The 20,175-nt window shown below is 40.9% G+C and overlaps 3 protein-coding genes and 1 non-coding gene across 23 annotated transcripts in view; 1 reads left to right on the forward strand and 3 right to left on the reverse strand.

Moving 5' to 3' along the window:
* The first annotated feature begins 464 nt into the window (after positions 1–464).
* Positions 465–8,416, forward strand: tdrd15 (tudor domain containing 15). Its single transcript, XM_065964105.1, has 4 exons — positions 465–475; positions 1,234–7,008; positions 7,103–7,266; positions 7,810–8,416. Exons 1-4 carry the CDS (start codon positions 465–467, stop codon positions 7,821–7,823), a joined length of 5,964 nt encoding a protein of 1,987 aa, XP_065820177.1. The 3' UTR covers positions 7,824–8,416.
* A 484-nt stretch (positions 8,417–8,900) lies between these two features.
* On the reverse strand, positions 8,901–8,983 carry trnal-cag (transfer RNA leucine (anticodon CAG)). Its single transcript has one exon. It is a non-coding gene; the product is annotated as a tRNA-Leu (tRNA).
* Positions 8,984–9,592: 609 nt separating this feature from the next.
* On the reverse strand, positions 9,593–16,424 carry LOC110001104 (hepatitis A virus cellular receptor 1 homolog). Of its 2 annotated transcripts, none has more exons than XM_065963660.1 (6): positions 13,311–16,424; positions 12,833–13,159; positions 12,164–12,292; positions 11,417–11,518; positions 11,297–11,325; positions 9,593–11,205 (listed from the first exon to the last, which is right to left on the reverse strand). In XM_065963660.1, the coding sequence occupies exons 1-6, from the start codon at positions 13,369–13,371 to the stop codon at positions 11,128–11,130; spliced, it is 726 nt and encodes a 241-aa protein (XP_065819732.1). In that variant the 5' UTR covers positions 13,372–16,424; the 3' UTR covers positions 9,593–11,127. The 2 variants fall into 2 exon arrangements, with proteins under 2 accessions (XP_065819732.1, XP_065819733.1); XM_065963661.1 differs by having other exon boundaries at positions 12,833–13,156; positions 13,311–16,241.
* Positions 16,425–16,559: 135 nt separating this feature from the next.
* The window catches only part of afdna (afadin, adherens junction formation factor a), a 110,722-nt gene continuing 107,106 nt past the window's right edge, over positions 16,560–20,175 (reverse strand). For 18 of the 19 annotated variants that reach the window (XM_065963645.1, XM_065963654.1, XM_065963643.1 and 15 more), the window contains 2 exons: positions 18,944–19,028; positions 16,560–18,453 (listed from right to left, as the gene is read on the reverse strand). In XM_065963645.1, coding sequence (XP_065819717.1) covers positions 18,300–18,453; positions 18,944–19,028 — 239 coding nt within the window. In that variant the 3' untranslated portion in view covers positions 16,560–18,299. The remainder of the gene's footprint in view (positions 18,454–18,943; positions 19,029–20,175) is intronic. The other variant, XM_065963653.1, reaches the window with a different exon arrangement.

The following is a 20,175-nucleotide window of genomic DNA, read 5'->3' on the forward strand; positions in this document are numbered from 1 at the left end:
GATTTTCAACATTGATTTACTATTTTCAAATCACAGGACTTGCTACAAAGTTTGGGTACGCTTTAGAGGTGTGACTTTTAAATGTCTAGAAAAACATTAAACGTTTAGAAAAATTGACAACCATTTAAAGGTTAATTCGTTTTTTTTGTTGTTTGCATGTCACTGCACAAAGCACAGAGCAAAGTAGCTGTCATACTCTGTGTTGTTCTCCAACGTGCGGCTGCGGACTCGCCTGTGGACTCGACCGCGCATCTATTTAATTTTTTATTTATTGCTGTGTCTGATTAAAATAAGCTGTAAAGTCAGAAAAGTGGCTGTCATGTTGTGTTTTTCCTGATGTGCAGACGCGGACTCAACTGCGCGTCCCTTTTTTTCTCTCTCTCTCGCTCTCTCTCGTCCGCCTGTTTGTCAACTGAGCACGCTTCATCATAACATAAAGCGTGCATATGTTGTATAAAGACGTTATGTACAAGAGGTAATCGTGCTTAGGCACAGATAGTCCTGTGTAGTGTGACCGCGGGCCGTGCCGGCCAGCGTGGGAACGGCGCTGCGGGGGGGGGGGCAATCGTGCTTGGGTACAGCACGGTACAGATGGCCAGTGTGACCGCGCCCTTACAAGAGGGCTGTACGGACAGCGGACCTTATCACTCCCTCTCTCTATGCTGATGTGATTCTGCATTCTGTGTCTTCAAGGGCCATGGGGTCCTTGCACGCATCTGCACTGCTCGCGCGCTCTCGCTCAGTGATTTGGTATTAAAGACGTGACTTGACTGGAGAAATTATGTTTTGTTAAAAGACCCATGAGACTCAATAGCAGTATCGATAAGTTTAAGTATTATTTATTTTCAGGTTTTGAAAACTTCAGAACCAGGTCCTTATGGGAATAGGTTTTGATCCCTATCCCTAGTCTGAAGCAGGCCTACTGTATAGCTATGTTTTATTTACCCATTTTCTTTTAATGTTAATTTCTGACTGAAATTCATGCATTACAAAACCCCCACTAAAGAGCAGAAAATTTAGATGTGGTGTGTATTCCAACATTGCATTGCATCATGTATGAAAGTCAATGAATGAGGAAGTTGTTGGGACACAGAACACCCTTCACATTGTGCTCCAAGCTCGACTCTAGGTGTTGTAGTTGATGGCCCCTGATGCTTAAATGTATAAAGTCATAAACTCACCAAATTATTCTAACTTTTGAAGGTCAGTAATTTGTTTTGCTTAAATTTGCAGGTCTCTCAATTCTGGTCAATCTGCACCATGTGCTCTTTGGCCAGTGGACCTGAAGTTAACTCACTTGGACTGGAACGCTGAAGCAACCCTGATACACTTCCAGGGACAGTACCTTACCATATGTGAACTTGACTATACTATCTTGCAAGGAGAAATACAGAATACACCAAAGAATAAAACTGCTGTGGATATTGGAGAGTTCTGCCTCGTAGAAGATTTGACTTCAGCTCGGTGGTACAGAGGAAGAGTTCAGAACCGGAAAGAGGACTTGTTCGATGTGTTCCTGATAGATCATGGTAATGTCTTGAGTGTAAATATTGACCACATATCTTCCTGTTCAAGTGAGTTGTTCATCCTTCCTCCCAAGATAGTGTGTGGCTTCCTTGCAAATGTACTTCTACTTAAAGGTTCTTGCTCTGTGATTGATGAGTACCTGGCAAACCTGATTGGACAAAGTGTCACAGGGTACATTCAAGCCCTGCTTCCTCACAAAGTGCTATTGTTAGAAGCTTCTGACATCAACAACAACATAGTTAGACATGGGCTTGGGAGGCATGTGGACACAGAAACTTTCCTCCTGTTGGTTGAGATGCTCACAGAAGTACAACTCAAACAAAACATTGAGCCAGTTCCTGATTTACTCATTGAAAAGCCAAGAGGACAAGAATTCAGCTTTAAACCATCTGGCTTGCGAGGGCACGAACAAATTCTGTCATTCTGTGGACCTAGATTACCTTGTGGGACAAGAGCTAAAGTGCGAGTGACTGCTGCTGTGAAACCTGGGCTGTTTTACTGTCAGATGGTTAGTAAGGAAACAGAACTATGGGAGATGTCAAGAAAGCTGGCTGAAGTTTGTGAGTACACAACAAAAGAACACACTCAGAAGACACCAGAAAACCTGGGCTTACTGTGCTCCATAAAGGGGAAAGACGGGAGATGGTACAGAGGCTTTGTGCAATATCTTCCAGTCAACTCTCAAGTTAGAGTTTTGTTTATTGACTATGGATTTTTAGAATCGGTCAAAGTTGAAAACGTCCACAAGTTGCCATCAGGTATTTATTCAACACCAATCATGGCGTTCCCATGCTCACTTTCATGTCTAAGCGACCAGGATGAGGCGCTTAAAACTCAACAGTTGAGTTTTCTCAAGGCTGGCTTGCTTGGAAAGGTGTTGGACGTGGACATCAGAGGCTTTGATGAAGATAGGCTTCTGTACCCTATCACAGTGATTGGTGCTGAAGATAATCGAGTGAAGAAACCAGAGATCATTCAAGAGATTCCTGCAATGAAGATTGAGTCAGTTTTTGAAAGGGAGGAGTTGTCACCTCAGAGTAGCCATTTAAACTATGAGACAATCGTGAGCAAAACTTTAAATGAAACACTGGAAGAAGAGGAGCTGCAAGTAAACTCTGTCTTTGTTGGCTACGTCGAGCATGTCCAAAATCCAAGCAATTTCTGGATCAGAACACAAAAACGCAATGATGAGTTTGAGGAGATGATGGCAAAAATGTCAGATCACTTCGATCAAGTGAAGCTGGATGAAGATGTACTGTTGAATCCTGAGCTGGGGACAATGTGCTGTGCAGTTTATGAGGAAGACATGCATTTCTACAGAGGTGTAGTGACAGACACTCTTGAGCATGGAGCTGAGGTTCTGTTCATTGACTTTGGCAACATTGAGAAAGTGCCACACATGTTGATCAAAAAGATACCCGAGACATTTGCCAGCAAGTCAGCGTTCGCCATTTGTTGTTCACTTGTTAATGTTATTCCTTTGGATGAAGTATGGACCAATGCCACCTCTTGCTTTTTCAAACGAGCTGTGTCCAACAAAGCCTTGCTAGTCCATGTTGTCGAGGTGAAAAAAAACAAATTTGTAGTGGATCTCAAAGAGAATGGGAGTGAAAACAATCAGAGCATCACTGAGCTTCTGATCTCCTCAAATCAAGCAGAATTCTGGAACAACATTACCATAGAGCCTGTAGCGCAAAAAAATACAGAAAAGACAAGATGCCCAGAATATGGTGTGACATCAGACGTCAATGAATGTAACGAGCAATGGGAGGATTGTGAAGACGAAGAGAAAAAAAGCACAAAGGAAACCGACAAGGTCCAAACCCCTGCTAGTTTCAAAGCATTAACTATCACACCAGGGTGTGATTTCGCTGTGCGGTGCATTTCCATCAGTTCTCCATCAGAGTTCTGGTGCCAGCCTCTTGACAAAGCTCAAGAGTTGGAGGAACTGATGGCTAAAGTTCAGCATTATTACTCAACTAAACGAGTCCCCTTACGATCAGGAGATTCGTGCTGTGTTGCTGTGTCACCTAAAGATAAGAGAGGTTACAGGGCCTTTGTCATAGAACAAATGAATCAGCATGTCAAAGTGATGCTGGTTGACTTTGGCAACACCATAATGATAAATGAGCACAACCTGCAAGCTATAATGCCAGAATTTCTTAATTTGGAGGGACTAGCTTTCAGATGCAGCCTTTACAATGGGATTGAACCTGCTGCTCACAAGAACTCAGGGTATTGGACTCCAGAGGTACTTAACACGATGACCGATTTTGTCCTTAACAGCGCCGGTGCCCTAAGATGCAAAGTTGTCTCACAGTTGAATATCAAAGACAAAGGGTTGTGCAATGTTGTTGATCTCCACAATGCCCAGTCCAAACAGAGCATAACGAAACTGCTTGTGGAACAAGGCATGGCAACAGAGGCGGCAATCTCAACAAAGCAAATGTCAACAGTGTTCCCTGAGTCTTTTACCTACTCTTCATACGATCTGACTCCCGGAAAGGAAGAACATGTCTTCATCACTCATGTGAGCAGTCATTGTGAGCTCTACTGCCACCTTGAGAGAAACACGGAAGTAATTGAACTGCTTGAAACTAAAATCTCTGAGGAGAGTGAGAAAATGATACAAGCCAGTACAAAAGCTGTCGTGAATAAGCTGTGTCTGGCTAAATACTTGGATGGCAAATGGTACAGGGGCTTGATACACCCTGTTCAGTCACCTCTGCATCTCAATGTGTTTTTTGTGGATTACGGAAACACAAACATATCAGAAAAAAATCACGTCATGTTGATCCCCAGAGACTCTGGTGAGTTGTTGTACACGCCCATGCAGGCTTTGAGATGCAGCCTTGCTTCAGTGTCCAAGGGAGAGTTCTATGCAGATGTCAAGGAATGGCTCGATGGTGCGATTCTCAACAAGCAAGTTAGAGCTGTCATAGTTGGAAACAGCGATGATGGATCATTTGATGTTGAACTGTTTGATGGAGATGTTAACATCAATGAGAAGGTAAATGAGCTTATTTTCAGTCTTTCGCCTAAACCAAAAGCAAACATCAGTTTTGACATAAACAGCATACAGGGATACCAGAAATCTCTCAGCTCAGACATCACAAAGCCATCAGTCAAGTGCAAGAATCAGCGTAACAGACGATCTTCAAGCTCTCCTGCATGTAAAGCACACAGAGGCACTCAAGCTGAGAGGGAAACCCATAAAAAGACAGGAAACACGAGAAGTGTTCGTGGGAAAAAACAGCACAATAACACAAAAGTCAAACAAGGAAATGAGGGCAATACAAAGAATCACGTCCCTGAAAAGCCTCTGAAATCCTCTCCAGATAAAGACCAGAGAGAGTATTTGGATACCAACACAAAGTCCAAACATACACAATTGACAGAAGAAACACAGATACCTCAGCTCTCGTGTTTGCCGAACATGAAGGTGGGTGGCAGTTTTATGGCCAAGTGTTTTGTCTCCCACATTGACTCAGTCGACAGTTTTTTCCTCCAACTGTCAGTAGATGAATCTGCCATCTTGAAAATGGTTGAAGATCTCAACTCAGGTGTCCTCCGAGATTCATTGACTGCTGCCACATCTTTGAGAATCAATGACCTTGTTCTGGCTGAGTATGAGGAAGATGGCGCTCTGTATCGTGCTGTTGTGAAGGACTTTGAAGGAAGTTCCTGTCTCAAAGTAGAGTTTGTGGACTACGGAAACTCAGCAGTCATTGCGAAGGAGAAGATCTACTCCATACCAAAGGAATATCTGTCTCAACCCAGATTTGGCATACCATGCTCCTTATTGTACACAAACCTGTACAAAGACGATGAGTCTTTCACGGAAGCTGTCATGGAGAAGCCTCTCTGGGTAGATTTTGTCTGTCAGTGGGGAACTCAGTGGAAAGTCAAGATCGAGATTCATGAAGTTCCAGCTATACTTGGAGCTACTGTTGAAAGAAGTACCAAAAGGGAAAAAGAAAGGGAAGCCCCCCAGAGTTCATCTGAAATAGAAGAGCGAGTGAGACCCTGTGAACAGACCAACTTGAAAAAAGCTGCAACACAGAAGGAAGCAACTACATCCGAAACGATGCCTACTGCATATGGGGAAACCTTGACCCGAGATCCACCACCTGGCACACTGGCACCAAAACTAAAGGTGATAAACTACAGGCGGCATAAAACAACACGAACCAGAAACAGGACTCGGAAGAAAGCTGCTTTGAAATCCTCTGTCAAAGCAAGTGATTGGGCAGATGCAGTCATTCCCTCAAAAATTCAAGCTGGCACAGAAAATGCTACATTCCTGTCGGTTCTGAGTAATGGCAATTTTTACATCAGACTAAATGAGACCAGTGAACTGCTTGCTGCACTGAAAAGTCGCATAGCTGACAACCTTTACAAGTGCAAGGTGGTGGCTGAAGAGGATGTCAAAGTAGGCCTCAAGTGCTTAGTTAAGGTGGACAAGGACACGCAGTGGCACAGGGCTGTTGTTCAACACGTGGGCCTGGGGAAAAGCCAGGTCCTACTCGTGGATCAAGGAGTATCAGAGGAAATCCCAAATGGCTTAATCCGAAATACTTGCAGTGACCTGACAGAAATCCAGAACCTTGCAGTTCTGTGCAAGGTGCACAGCCTTGGGTTCAGTGAGAGAGCATGTGCTGACACATCATGCTGGGAAACCCTACAACTTTTAGTGGATAAAGAAGTCAAGCTGACGTTTGTCTGTTATTCAAAAGTGGATCAACTCTGGGTGGTTGAGATTGTCATGAATGGATTGTTCCTCGTTCAGCAGAATGAGATGATCCAGACACCTGCTGAAACCAGAAATGAGACAGAAGAAGAAGAAAAAATACATTTGGACGTGAACACAAGTCCTCTTCAGCAACTTGTCTTTGCTCCTGTTGATATAGACAAAATGTATCCTGGATTTGCTGCCGCAGTGACGACCCCCTTCGAGTTCTGCCTTGTTCTGGAAGACTTGCTCCTAATCATGAACAAACTATCCCTGATGTTGGATGACCTCCCTGAGCAGATGCCTCCTCTCCCTGAAGTCCACCTTGTCCCTGGCACCTGCTGCCTGATAAAATCAGAGTCCAAGAACAAGTGGTGCAGGGCTGAAATTGTAAACGCCGACACCATAGCAGTTCTAAACCTGGTGGATTACGGCCATTGTGAATGCATGCAGTGTGAGGACTTTTCCGAGCTGAAGGTGCTTCCAGCAGAGATGACGAACATCCCAAAGGTGACATTCCCCTGCATCCTGAGAGGGGTGAAGCCAGTTGATGAGGATGGACAGTGGACCGATGATGCCGCAGTGTTCTTCCAGCAGTGTTTGTACCAGAAGAACCTCCAGATCTTCTTCAGGGAGTTTGAGTCCAACACACACTGGAAGGTGGACATCCTGGCTGATGGCGTCCATGTGGCCAAAGAGCTGGTCGATGCTGGGCACGCCAACTACATAGACGTCATGCTAGGATTGCGGTATGTTCTTGTTCCTTTATATTTATGTTTCTTAACATGATTGTAGAGAATTGAAATAGAATAGAATAGAATTCCTTATTCCTGATACTTCTAGGTTCCAGGAGCAGAGCCTCTGTAAAGCCGCCTCTCGTAGCCCTGACAGTGGAGACGAGTTTGTCCAAGCAGATGAAGCCTCCGATGGGACGTCCCATCTCTCTGTCGACTTTACTGATGAAGCCGGGACGGTGCCACTCAGCGCCGTGTCTGGATTTAGACATTGTAAGAAAAATAGTTTGATAAGAGATTTCTAGATGAGATTTTAGAGTTTCTGGCTTCTTTTTAAAATGAAAAATGTCAATTTTATAGTCTCTAAAAGACCTGGCAGAAACGGCAGGAGTTTTAAAATCCTTACCAATCCTTACGCATCAGGACAATCTTAACAGATATTCTTCTCCATATTCTCAAGCATCCACACACTACAAGATAGGATAATCATGGAACATAACATACTACAGGAATTTATTAGGATTATCGTGCCCGACAGAGGAAGGCACCACCTCACATGACCCAATTTTAAATTCTAAATATTAAACATGTTTATAATAAATTGGGGCGCCAAACTCCAAGCAGATTTGGGACTTTAAGATTGGATCTGCGGTTGTCGGGGAGGGGGAATCTGAAATTGGCCTTAAAATTTACTGAAGCCACTGAATTACTTAAGAGGAGGACTTGTTGATCTTTAGCTCAGATGTAGGATTTGAAAAAGGGTTGGCAGGTTATGTTATAGTCTTATGACTTTCTTTTCTCCTTTTTCTTTGAAAGGTTTTCTGATGTGAAGGCGGTGTGCTTGAATCCTGTCCCTGAAATGAGCAGCGAGACCCTGGATGCAGTGATTCCCTGTCGCCTAGCGTTGGATGATTCATGTGATATGCAGCTTGTTGAAATGTTCGGCCAAAAGATCCTCTACATGTCTGCGTTTGGTGAATGACGGCTGCTTAAGAATAAATCACAAAAAAAGAATAATCACATCTCAGATTAATCAAAACTACCTTTAAGTTACGTTTACATGTTATGTATTTTTATTTTGAGAGAAACCGGTTGTTTTTCTTTCCATTTTATTCACGTAGTTTCAGTCGTTTTTGAAGATTTGTTGAGTCAGCAGCGCCACGTCTCTAAAAAATAAAGGTAGATGGCGAGGTTAGAAAACAGAAACATTTAGTTCTGGTGTAAATCAGGTGTTTTATACATGACTCTTAAAAAAAAAAGTGGTTTTATGGGAACTTGTGAATAAGTCTACTATGGTCATTTGGAGTTTTGGTTTTCATTTGGCACTTATTGGAACTTCTCACTGCAATTTAAACTTAAACTGTAATTAACTTGCTGTAATTGGGGTTTTTTTTGTGTGCAGAATAAATTTGAGTTATGAAGACTTGTGTGGAAAAATGTTCTCCTTATTGACAAGACTACGTTGGACCTTTAAACTAGTAGTGGTACAGATGTTCTCATCGGGGGTGAGAGGAAAATAAAGATTGTCAGCTTTGGGAGTATAAAAAGCTGCCACTGGATGGCACTGTTGATTCAAGATTAGTAATGGGAAGTCTTGTGCTGGGCTCGTTATTTCGCTATGCTGAGTCAATGAAGCATTGTGAAGGTAAGTCTGGATGTTTTTTCTTCAAGTTGTAAGATCAGTAAATCTGAAAGTTACGTCATATATGTGAATATTTAGGGCTGTTGGGAGTAAAATACCTAAATCATACTGGCTGGTTCTGTTGAAAAGGTGTAAATAGGATCTATATTTCGTGTTTCAATGTCACCTGACTAACACAAAAATCAAGTTGATTAATTATTAGCGCCTGTGGTATTTGTTTATGTCCTTCAGATGTTTTTTTAGTTTGTGTGAAGAAAATTGTTGTTGTCAGAAGTGGGATTCGAACCCACGCCTCCAGGGGAGACTGCGACCTGAACGCAGCGCCTTAGACCGCTCGGCCATCCTGACATATTAAACACAAGTAGCGCCATTTTATTTATAAAGCTAGCCTTATTCACATGTACAGCGTCCGCTTTTATTTCGAAAATTCCACCGGAAGGACACAAGCTTCCGGTTGGAATCAGGTGTTCTGTCGAGATGTGCTACCTTGTCGAAAAACTGTTACACTGGCAGAGGTTATCCGTATCCTCTATCAAATAATGTTCCCATATCAAATTAACTTTATGATTATTTTACCACCCATTCTAGATTCATTGTCAGAGTATGGAGAGCAAGTTTTTAAACTTTGTAAGCGACAGCAACAATGACGTCACTGGCTACGTCAATTTTGCTGAGTGAGTGCACTATATAGTCCACTGCATTAAACTCACTATATAGTGAATAGAGAGTAGGGATCAGTGAGTGATTTCGGACACAGCCGCTGTTCACCTTTGGTGCATTTCTCTGTTTTAGGACTCATTCTAGTTCTCTGGTTAGAAAAAAGCTTTTTAACTCAGCAGAGGGAGAATTAACCTGAGAGTGACCGATACCCCAAAAATAAAGGAATGTAGAGAAAATGTTCACTTTCAAAAAGACTCTGTAATTTAATGAAGGAAACACAAAAGGCACACAGTAGAATTAAGTGGTAAATGTTTATTTATGTACAGATGACATTTTAATATGATTTAATAAAGACATGATTATAACAGACTGAAGACTGAAAATTAATAAAAGAGATCTATTATGCTGATCCATATTTAACAACATACATATAATGACCATAATACCATAATAACCTCTGCAACATTTTTTTTAAACACAAGATACACAGATGTTGGTGTGGTTTCCTGCTGCTCTGAACAAGACGTTAAAAGAAAAGTCGTGACAGTTAGCCACTGATGCATCAGAACAAAACATGGGGTAAAGTTGCAGGAAATGACCACCCTGGCAGCTCTTTCAAGGACACGCCCAACCGGAAGCTCATTGGTTCTCCTGCAGGAAGCTTCTGAAAAGCTGGCCAATCAGAGTAAAGTGGGCATGTGGGGAGGGGGGCTCTTAAAGAGACAGAAGCTGAAATTAACCGTTTCAGGCAGAGGCTGAAATTTGGGATTTCAATGATGACAGTATCAGAAAAATAAGAAAAATAAGAAGCCATTAATCATGTCCCAGACTGACATGATTAATGGTGAAAGTGAGGATAATAGACCTCCTTTAAGTAAAACATTCAATCAAATATATTGAAGCAACAATAAGACATGAAAGTTAATTTTACATAATGATTAAAATTAGATTATTCTGACATTTTAAGGCACTCAAAAATATGAAGAACTTTATACAAATGAAGCTTTCTACAAAAAAAATATTATCTGCCATGTTTGCAAAAACTGAAGATTAACCCAAGTGATGATTGATAACACAACACAATCTTTCTTGAACAGCAAGCTCATTAAAAACAGACCGGTACGTGCGACCATGTTCTCTCCCTCCTCCTTCACCTGCTGCTCACCTGAGCGGAGGAGGAGGAGGAGGAGGGGGAGGAGGAAGAGGAGGGGTATTTAGAGGAGCCAGGTAGGAGAGTCAGGGGCGCACACACTCTGGGTAGCGATGTGGTGAGGAGCTTTTGTTTCCCAGTTTTACTGGTTTTCCCCACATATGTTAACATTGTTGGGTTTTATTATTTGAGTTTTGACTGGAGATCACTGTTAGTCCTATTTTGGGTCTTTTGGTTTCTTTAGTTTAATCTTTTCTTCTTAGGTAGTTTTAGGGGGAGGTACCATAATGACGGCACATTACGTGGTTGGCTCAGCATCTTCCCATCTTTTGTTTTTTTTCTTCCGGGTCTCCAGCCCCTTTTGTTTCTTATCTATCTTTGATTACTTTGGGGGGAGTGGGGTATTTACAATAAATAAAGCTAGGGTTGAACTTTAAATCTTTGTGGCGTCCTTGTATGTTTTCGGTCTCAGAGTTTTGAGCCTTGGTTTAATAATTTTGGTTCAGGAGGCCGTAACAAATATCAACTTCATATTCCACATCAGCACATTTATCAAATCCTCACTTAGTACCTCAAATAAAATGTGGATCCATGTTTTTATGCTCAGAAGTACAATATAGAAATGATTAAAAGCGGTGGATTAATGTATCTGCTGAGTGGATGTTTGTGTGGAAGTTGTTGATCAGTGGAGTCTGACAGAAGCAGAAGGTTCTCCAACATTTTCATAGTTCACTGAGCCTTCATCTCCATGATAATACACCTGTGAAAATACAAAAACATACGAGTTAAAATGGAGAAATGTTCCTTTTCTATATGAAGACAGTTCATATGAGGCTTTATTTCCAGCTCACAGTGATGTCATCAGGTGGTCTCTGGTTCCCTGAAAAATAAAGCACACAGAAACATTTCAGCTCTGACTTTAAGGTTGGTGGTGATAAGTGTGAATAAAAGTTGGTGTGAGTGTTTCTCACCTCGAGCTCTGAAGAGAAGAACAGTGATCACAGTAATCAGGAGGAGTTCAGCCACACGCAGAGCCAACATGACCAAGTCCAGATCAGAAGAACCTGTACAATCTGATGAACAGGAACCAGAGGTGGGCAAAGTTAATATTTCATATTTAAATGACTTCACAGATTTTGACTTTATTCCATCAAAATCACAACATTCCTCCCTGAGGTCTTCTTCAGGTGATCATGTTTTAACAAAGGAGGGGGGGCCACGCCCATTTATATAGATTTCAACACCAATAGGCTGATAGGCACTATGATGGCCCGGTGTGGTCAAAGAGTTTCTTCTTCTGGTTCTGCGTCCACTGAAGACACAAATGCAAAAACACAACAAGAGATAAAATCAAACAGCTAACTCAAGGCCAAGCTGAGAGCTCTGATTGGTCTGAAAGAAGCAGTAACTGCATCAACTACTTAGTAAGTTATTATCAAAACTATAGAGTTAAAGCTTTAAAAAAAAACACTCAGTGAAGTGGAAAGTCTGCATGGTTGTGGGTTGAGTATTGAGAAGTCATTTAAAGTTAAAGCTTTGTTTGCTTCTGTCAGAGGCTCAGTGTGATGCTTCAGAACATTTGGAAATGTTGATTTGTTACCATTTATTAAACAACAAAAAAAGAGAAAAAACAAAAAACAGGGATATTGGTAGACTGCCTGCATGTGTTGTCTTTGTGACAATTTAATAAAATCAGACGTATAAAAACGCTGACTGACCACCGTGTTGACCTGTTGTTGTTGTTGTTGTTGGTGGTGGTGGTGGTCTTGTTGTTGTTGGTGGTGGTCTTGTTGTTGTTGGTGGTGGTCTTGTTGTTGGTGGTCTTGTTGTTTCTCTTGCGTCGTCACCTGAAGAAGAGATAAACACAGTTCATCAAAATGTTCAGTATAAAATTTGTGTTTTGAAAACAAGTTTATTTATAAAACATCTTTCAGACTCCAGACAATTCAAAGTGCTTCACACAGACACAAAAAAACATTTCAAACATTTCACAAGATGATAATAAAACTCTAAGAAGAGAATAAAAGTTGAGGTAAAAACTGAAGGTAAAAATAAGATTTAAATACAGATAAGTTGAATAAATGGTAATTGATTTATTGAGTTATTGTTAAATAAAGAAACAGTGTTTCTACTTAAAAACATCTGAAAGTAAAACAAAACAAAGCAGGTCAAGTGTCTCTAATAACGGACATGGTGGTGTACTCCAAAGACACTTTGAAATGTTTTGATATAAGAAATGTAGAGTCCAAAGTAAGGATGGAGATTTTATAAGAGAAACACAACAAGAGACAAATTAACTTCATCAGAGTCTTTATAATTATTGTAATGTTTCAGTTTATTGTTTGAATTAGAAAAGTTTTGTTTGTAAAGATTATTGAAATACTTACTCTTGTTAACAGAGAGAAGAACTCGAGTCACATCGCCTGTTCTTCTTCCTGATATGTACTGTAGACACTCATAACGTCCAGCATCCTCCTCTCTGATCTTCTTTATAACCAGAGAACAGTCCTCTGTAACTCTCAGTCTGTCTGATTTAACTCTAGAGTTTCTTCTAACCTGCCCATATACAACCAGCTCTACTGCTGCGTTGTTTCCTAAATCTAAGAACCATGTCGTATATTTACACTTCTGTTGACCTTGTATCACAGTTTGACAAGACAACGTGGCGTCCTCTCCAACTCTGAATGTGACTCCTTTAACTACAACTGCGGCTGCTGAGAAAATGACAAAGAATAAAGTAAATCAATAAAATGTTGATTATATCCACAATCAGTTTGAGAATAATTCTTCATCTGTGGTTTCTCAGAGTTCATTAAATCCATCATGTTTAAAAAAAGGTTAAATATGTGATATAAATGTTCTTACCAGCAAACTGAAGCAGCGCTGTGAGAAGTAAAGAAGTTTGAATCCATTTGAGCTCGTTCATGGTGATTCTCCGTCTCTGTCCTCCCGTTGTCACGCTCCTAACTGTCTGAGTTTCTTCAGTAGTGCTTCTTTAAAGAGACGCTGCATCTACTTCCCTTTCTTAGTATGTCATCACTTCCTCATTTTGACTTCAAGCCTACTTTTCGTCTTCACTTTTCTTAATGTGTCATTGTTATGAAAACATGATGTAACATGTTTAAATGATCATAAACTGATGATCATTGAGATGAGCTGCATCGATCAGTAAAGAGGTCAGAGGTCAGAGGTCAGAGGTCAGAGGTCAGAGGTCAGTACAGGCCGAGTACAGGCCGGTCACTCTCGCCTTTAATATTTGATTTGTTTTCTGATTCACCGTCAGATTTAAAGTTTGTTAATTTTAACCATTAAAATCAAAAGATTACAAACAAATCCTTCATTATCTTAATAAGAAATATTTATTTTACATGACAAAACAGTAAAGGTTCAAATAAGGCTAATCATTAATGTTCATCTTGTTAATAAAGTTTCAAAACTGATCATTATTCAAGAGATGTGTTTCTAAAAGAAGATGGAGAGGACGGAGGAAGTTAAATGTGTGAAGATTGTGAGTTCAGATAAACGTCTGAAAAGTGCAACGCTCCTCTTTAGATGGTGTTTCTGAGTAAACAGTCAGATTTAATAATGATGTCTGAGAGCAAAAAGTGAACAAAACATGGAGGGTCAAACTCCTTGACCTCCTGAATACAACTCTGAATGTCCGTCGTGTTTGAGAGATCAGAGATCAGATGTTATTTTAGTGCTGAGATGTGTTGACGCATCATTTTGAGTCTTTTCTTGAGAACTGAAGGGGAAGTCGTTTGGTTGTTTGTGATCAGTTAGACGAGTTGCAGTAAACATTTCAACATCAAAGGGTATCATCATCAGTTCATCAATACTGTTGCAGGTCAGAGCTGGTGAGGAAAAAGCAGAGGGAGAGACCGGAAATCTCACAGCTTAAAGACGTCATATTCTGACCTTTTTGGGGTTCGTATATTTAATCTATGTATCTACTAAAGTATGTTCACAATAGCTAAAGTTCTTAAAAAGTGTCTGTTTTCATGAACTGCCGCTCCATGCACCGGCTCGCTTCTGACTCTCTCTCTAAGGCTCTGAAGTGCCCACGTTCAGAGTCCCCACGTGTGGTCTGATCTGATTGGTTGGCCTGTCGGCTCTGCCGTAATTGGTCAGTCGTTCAGCACGGTCCTCGGAAATGTCCCGCCCCTTTTACCATATTGTGAATGCAGCCACTTTGGCTCCGAGGGGAGCAAAAACATTAACACCTTAGCACTACTGTGATACCGCAGGCTACGGCATATCGTGGGCGTGCTACAGATGACAGGCCTGCAACATGAGCAGCAGGGCTTACCACAACGAGCCAATGGGCTCAGCAATACAACATCAATATATCAACAGTAGACACTTAATTAATACAATAAGAAAATAGCTCAAACCCATATTAATAGTATCATTCATGATTTCATGAGAAAACAACAAAAACAACAGACAGGACAGAATAAATGAATAAAAATACTATTAAATTCTTAGTTTATTTAATTAAAAATCTGTCCTCCTCCCCTCTATGTTACAGCAGTGTCAAAAGCACTTCAATAATACTGTTAATGAATTAATGTTAAGTTAATAACTTTATTTGAAGTTTAAGTTAAGTTGTAAATTAAATAGGCCTAGTTAGTAGTAATCATCTGCTGAAGTCCTGTTAGCTGCATTTCATTGTGCATACATGACTGTATCTGTCTTTACACTGAAGTTTTGAGTTTTTGTAAATTATTATTGTTAATAAAGCACTTAAAACTTTAAGTATGACTCTTATTACTTCAGTAAAACCACGTTTTAAATCCTGATTCACCACAACTGGTGCCCCACCGTCGGGCCAGTGGTGGTCAGGCCCCTGCTGAGTTGCACCCCGCTGAGGGGTGTCCTTTATTTTTCTGCTTGGAAGGTGGCAACCCTAATCTCAACGGACAATAACCCATCTAATAATGCTCTCAGAACAGAATCACTTGCTGTATTTTCACTTTCAGGAAACACGTTCTGATACTCTGGGATAAAACCTTTACTGAAGAAATTAGATGGAGCGTTTCTCGATAGACGAAAAGCCCATTATGCTCCCAGCACTGCACAGATCCGCACGGTAGCATTATTCGATATAACACCGGCGTATGTCACGCTCTAGAATCATTGGACGACAATGAGACGTTCTAATATCACCATGGCAACGTTACAAGTACGAACAGTTTGCTGTGGAAGCAAGCGAACGTTATGACGTCATGTCACCGTCAAAGTTCTAGAACTCAGTCACGCACGTCATTGTATTTGAACTTATCTACAATTCTAACGAACATAAACGCATGTATTCATGTGTCTCTATTCTTGGTCATGTGGCGTAAATATATTTAGTGGTAATAGAGCGAGGAGGACGGGGTCGGAGCTGGAGTCGATCCCGCGCCTCTTCTTTGAAAATATTGTAAAGCACAAAGAAATCTTGAGCGGAAAATCCGGTTATTTACTTTCAAAATAAGAGTTCAAATGCGCTTTGTAACATTAAACATTGAAAAATCACAGTAAAGGATGAATATAGTTGGGATTAAGAGGATTATAATGACCACAGGCCCTGGACACAAACTTGCCTTGGATCAAAATATGACAGTCGCACTGTGTCCTCCCCAAGCATACAGGGTATGGTAAATGGATTTGAGTTTGTAGAGCGCTTTTCTAGTCTTCTGACTACTCAAAGTGCTTTAAAACCGCAGGTCACACCTACACATTCACACACTGATGGCAGCGATGTGCAGTGACCATCAGAATAAACTAATCCCATTCATACTCCAAGGAAGCAGCGGGAGCCACTCGCATGCACATTAACAACGCCCCCCTTCTGCACCTCTCACTGACCTCAGACACTTGTCCTCAGTGAAGCATCACACAGAGAAGACAACTAAGAATATCTAAGTCTCATAAACGTGCAAGCAACAGCAAAGTGTATTAAAATCAGTTTGATCACAGTTATGTTGCTTTAAAGTGCGCACAATATAAACTGCTGAAGGAAAATCCAGGAAGAAATAAACACACAGATGATGTTCAATTTAGCCTCGCTTGAATAATACGATCCTGATCATTTTAATAGGAATTAAAAAAGACAAAACGTCCAGCCTGCACTGTTGAAAAATCTGTATTTATTAATGATTTACAAAAGGCTAAACATTTAAACGAGTCAGTTCATTTGAAACCTACAAAGGAGTCGTTGTTGTTGTGGGGGGGGAAGAGGAGACACGTCTGTGGTGAGGTTAAAGGTCAGTTATTAGAACAGCTTCTGATCTCGCGGTGGAGGATCGGGTTTGAGTGGAGGCTCCTGCAGAGAGAAATTAAATAAATCCACACACAGGATGGAGTCGCTCGAGCAGAAGGAGAGAGACACACACACACGAGTGAAACGAGCTCGACGTGCGTTCCTCTTCTACGTCGTCAGAGCAGCCGTTTTGGTGAATGTGTTTGTGTTAATTGTGTCTTTTTACATATTTGTACAACCACAATTCTGTCACCTTGACTCCATCAGGATCTCCGTGCCTCACAGCTGGTGTGAGAACGAGAACTTTTCTGAGTCCATCCGCAGAAAAACACAGATTACTAGCAGAAAGTAGTCCACTTCTCCAAACAGTTTGCAGACACATACGCAATATTAAAAAAAAAAAAAAAACAGGGTTTTTGTGCAAGTATGTTTTTTTTTCTGAAATAAATATCTGTAAAGCAAACTAGGACTTAAAGAGTAGTTTTTGTTTTTTGTATTTTATTGTGAAAACCAACATGAATCACATTGTAAGTTAAAGAAATCCTCGTTCTGCCTTGAATTTCAGGAACAATCAGTCAAATTAATCTCACACAACTCTGCAAAAAGAAAACAAAAATAGGACTATTTCGATTTAAAAGAAAGTAAAATCAAAGTGACCTCACATCGGGGGGGGGCGACACATTTAAAAAAATGTAACTCCACAGACGGTGGGGGGGAGACAGTCCAGTAAGTTTAGCAGATTGTTTTTTTTAGTAGCCTGGCAGGTTTCTACAGTAGTAAAAGAGTGAGACAGTTGTGGACCTGAATATTTACAGTAATGTTGTGCACTTAAAGATCCTTCTCTGGACTGTTTGGATCCTCCTCTGGAGAATCTTTCATCTAAAACATCACCAACAAAATAAAACTTTAAAACTAATCCCATGCTTTTTTTTTTTTGTTGTTGCTACGGAATGAAATAAAAGTGTTTCCACTCGCTGAGGATGTGATTTCTTCTTTTTTCTTTAAAGGAGAAAATAAAAACACAGATTGGTCTGGGCGATTCTGCTGGCGATAAGGAATTTCAAAAAAAGTGAAATCATGATGCAGAACTAAAGAGCTTTAAAATCGTTCGGTCTTCGGTGAGATATTTAAAAAAAATAAAATAAGAATAAAACTTCCTGCATCCCCCTCGCCCCGAGAACCTTTTTTTTTTATAAACAAAAATATATCCACCCCCTTTGTCGTGTGATTCTCAGATTCTCACTGGATACAAGTCAAACTTTTTTACAGTGCTTTATCATTATATATCTTTGACAGAGCTCAACCAAGGGCGGGAAAACTTTAAGCCATAAATGTCTCTCCTATTGCAACGATATAGCTACGTCGAGAAAACAAAAAGGTGAGCGGTCCAGTTATTCATCGATTAAAAATTAAAAAAAATAAAAGAGGGGCAAAAACAACACAAACAGGAGGAGACGGTCAGTGGTTGGGAAAGCGAGCGACGGCCCTCTCGACTCGGTTTTTGTGTCCCAGGAGCACCTTAATGTTACCATGGTGATGTAGTTGTATTTTTATTTTTTTTAAGGTTGCTCTGGGACGTTTTTTGTTTTTTTTAGAGGCCCGGTCTACTACTTGGTGTTGAGCTCGTTCTCCAGCTCCATGAGTTTGCGTGAAGCCTTGACCTTGTTGGAAACCTCCTTCCCCTGAGAGAAGAGACGCTGGCGCTCCTTGAAGGTCATACTCTCCGGAGCGCCGCTGGGGATCGAGTTCTCCTGCTCCTGACTGTAACACACACAGACACAGAAAGAACAATAATATTGATTATCTCGTTTTCATAATTGTTGGAAGTCAAAATAATAATTGAAATTGAGACTTGATTAATTACCCAGCGCTAAGAAGACAGTTTACCATGTTTGAAGCTTTGATTACAGAGTTTAGAGTTACATAAATAAATGAAAATATCCAAAAGTATCCAAAAACACAAAGTGATGAAGAGGCACATTAGTGTGAAATGATCTTTAAAGAACTGATGATGGTACAGGAGGTATTCAGAGCTTTTCCACAGACACGAGTACTTAAACCAACCTTGTAATAAAAACGCTGCTTAATACTTCTAGTACATTTCCACTTTTGTGCTCACATACTTTAACTTAAAAAAAGAATATACGACTTTTTGATCCAGTAGATGTCAAAGCATGAAACCAAAACAACTCGAGCTGGCTGTCACAAATTAACAAAAAAGAAAAACAGCGTGAACTAGACGTTGTCTCACCTCTTTGTCCATTTGTCTCGCGGGTCATTGTAGACTTCTCCCGATCCTACAACTCCAGCTGAGTTTCCAGTGTACGAGTTAAATCCTGCACGAGGTCCACGAGTCACACAGCAGACAGACAAGGTGGTGAGATACGAGTTAGCGTCATCATTTATATAGAACCTGAATCATGTGAAAACATATGAGGCAGAAGCTGCTGGATGCTGGCTGTCAGGATCTCCGATTTACTTCTCTGACTTGTGAGAAACTTATACTAATCAAATAAAAAAACAGTTAAAACTGAAGTTCATTTCTCAATTCCCCCGGTCGCCTGAATCCAGCAGCTTCTCCAGTCGACATCGGTTAATTTCCCACAGACCAGCCTGAGCAGGAGGAAGGAAGAGAGGGAACGAGCATTAGGCAGAAAGGAGTCAGATCTCAGTGAGCTACAGCAGCGAGCCGAGAGAAGAGAGAGAGAAAGAGGGAGCGTTAAAAAGCTGTTAAAAGGGCCATTCAGAAGCAGCGGAAACGGTCTGTGGAAGTGTGTGTGGGGTCCGAGGCCGGGGTCACCATCAAATGAAATCAAATGAAAATATCCCGTCTCATAGGATCACCCTTTAACCTCTTGATGCTTTTGACTTTTTTCTCCTTTAGATCCAAATTTGAACTCCAGATAAAAACACAAAGCTTATGAAAGATTCCTAAAAAGACAGAAGTGACATGATGATGGTGACCCCGACTTTTAATCCCAAAACAGACGTTAATCAGTCGGCTCATGTGTCCCTGTGTCTTTTCTAAACCCCGACGACGTCCAGCCTGAAGCAGACACCAGCGGGGAGTCAGAAGTACCTGAGTGTGAGCCTCAAATCTGCAGATTTTTTTAAGGCACAGAGTGTCCAGAAAAAGACTTCTTGTCTCTTGTTGTGCAAGTTATTGAAGATAGGTCGTTCCTGTCAAAGACTTAAGACGTGAAGTCTCAAATGACTTGGTTGTGTTAAAAAAAAACACAACATGGGAGTCCAAACGTTTGTTTAGAGTTTGAGAGCAGATGACGGGGAGGTTTGGTACAGTTCAGACAGACACAGTGACAGGGGTGTGAACCCACATGGATTCATCCAGCTGGCAGCTCCCTTTTCGTTTAGGGTTTATAAGTCTAAAGAGATCTGAGGCGAAGGTTTGGGACGGGCTCTTTCTTCATTCTGCAGACCACATGAACACAAAGTGGCAGAGAACAAAGTAACCACGGAGAAACA

Source organism: Labrus bergylta, chromosome 15, assembly GCF_963930695.1.
Source record: "Labrus bergylta chromosome 15, fLabBer1.1, whole genome shotgun sequence".
Taxonomy (NCBI): Eukaryota; Metazoa; Chordata; class Actinopteri; order Labriformes; family Labridae; genus Labrus; species Labrus bergylta.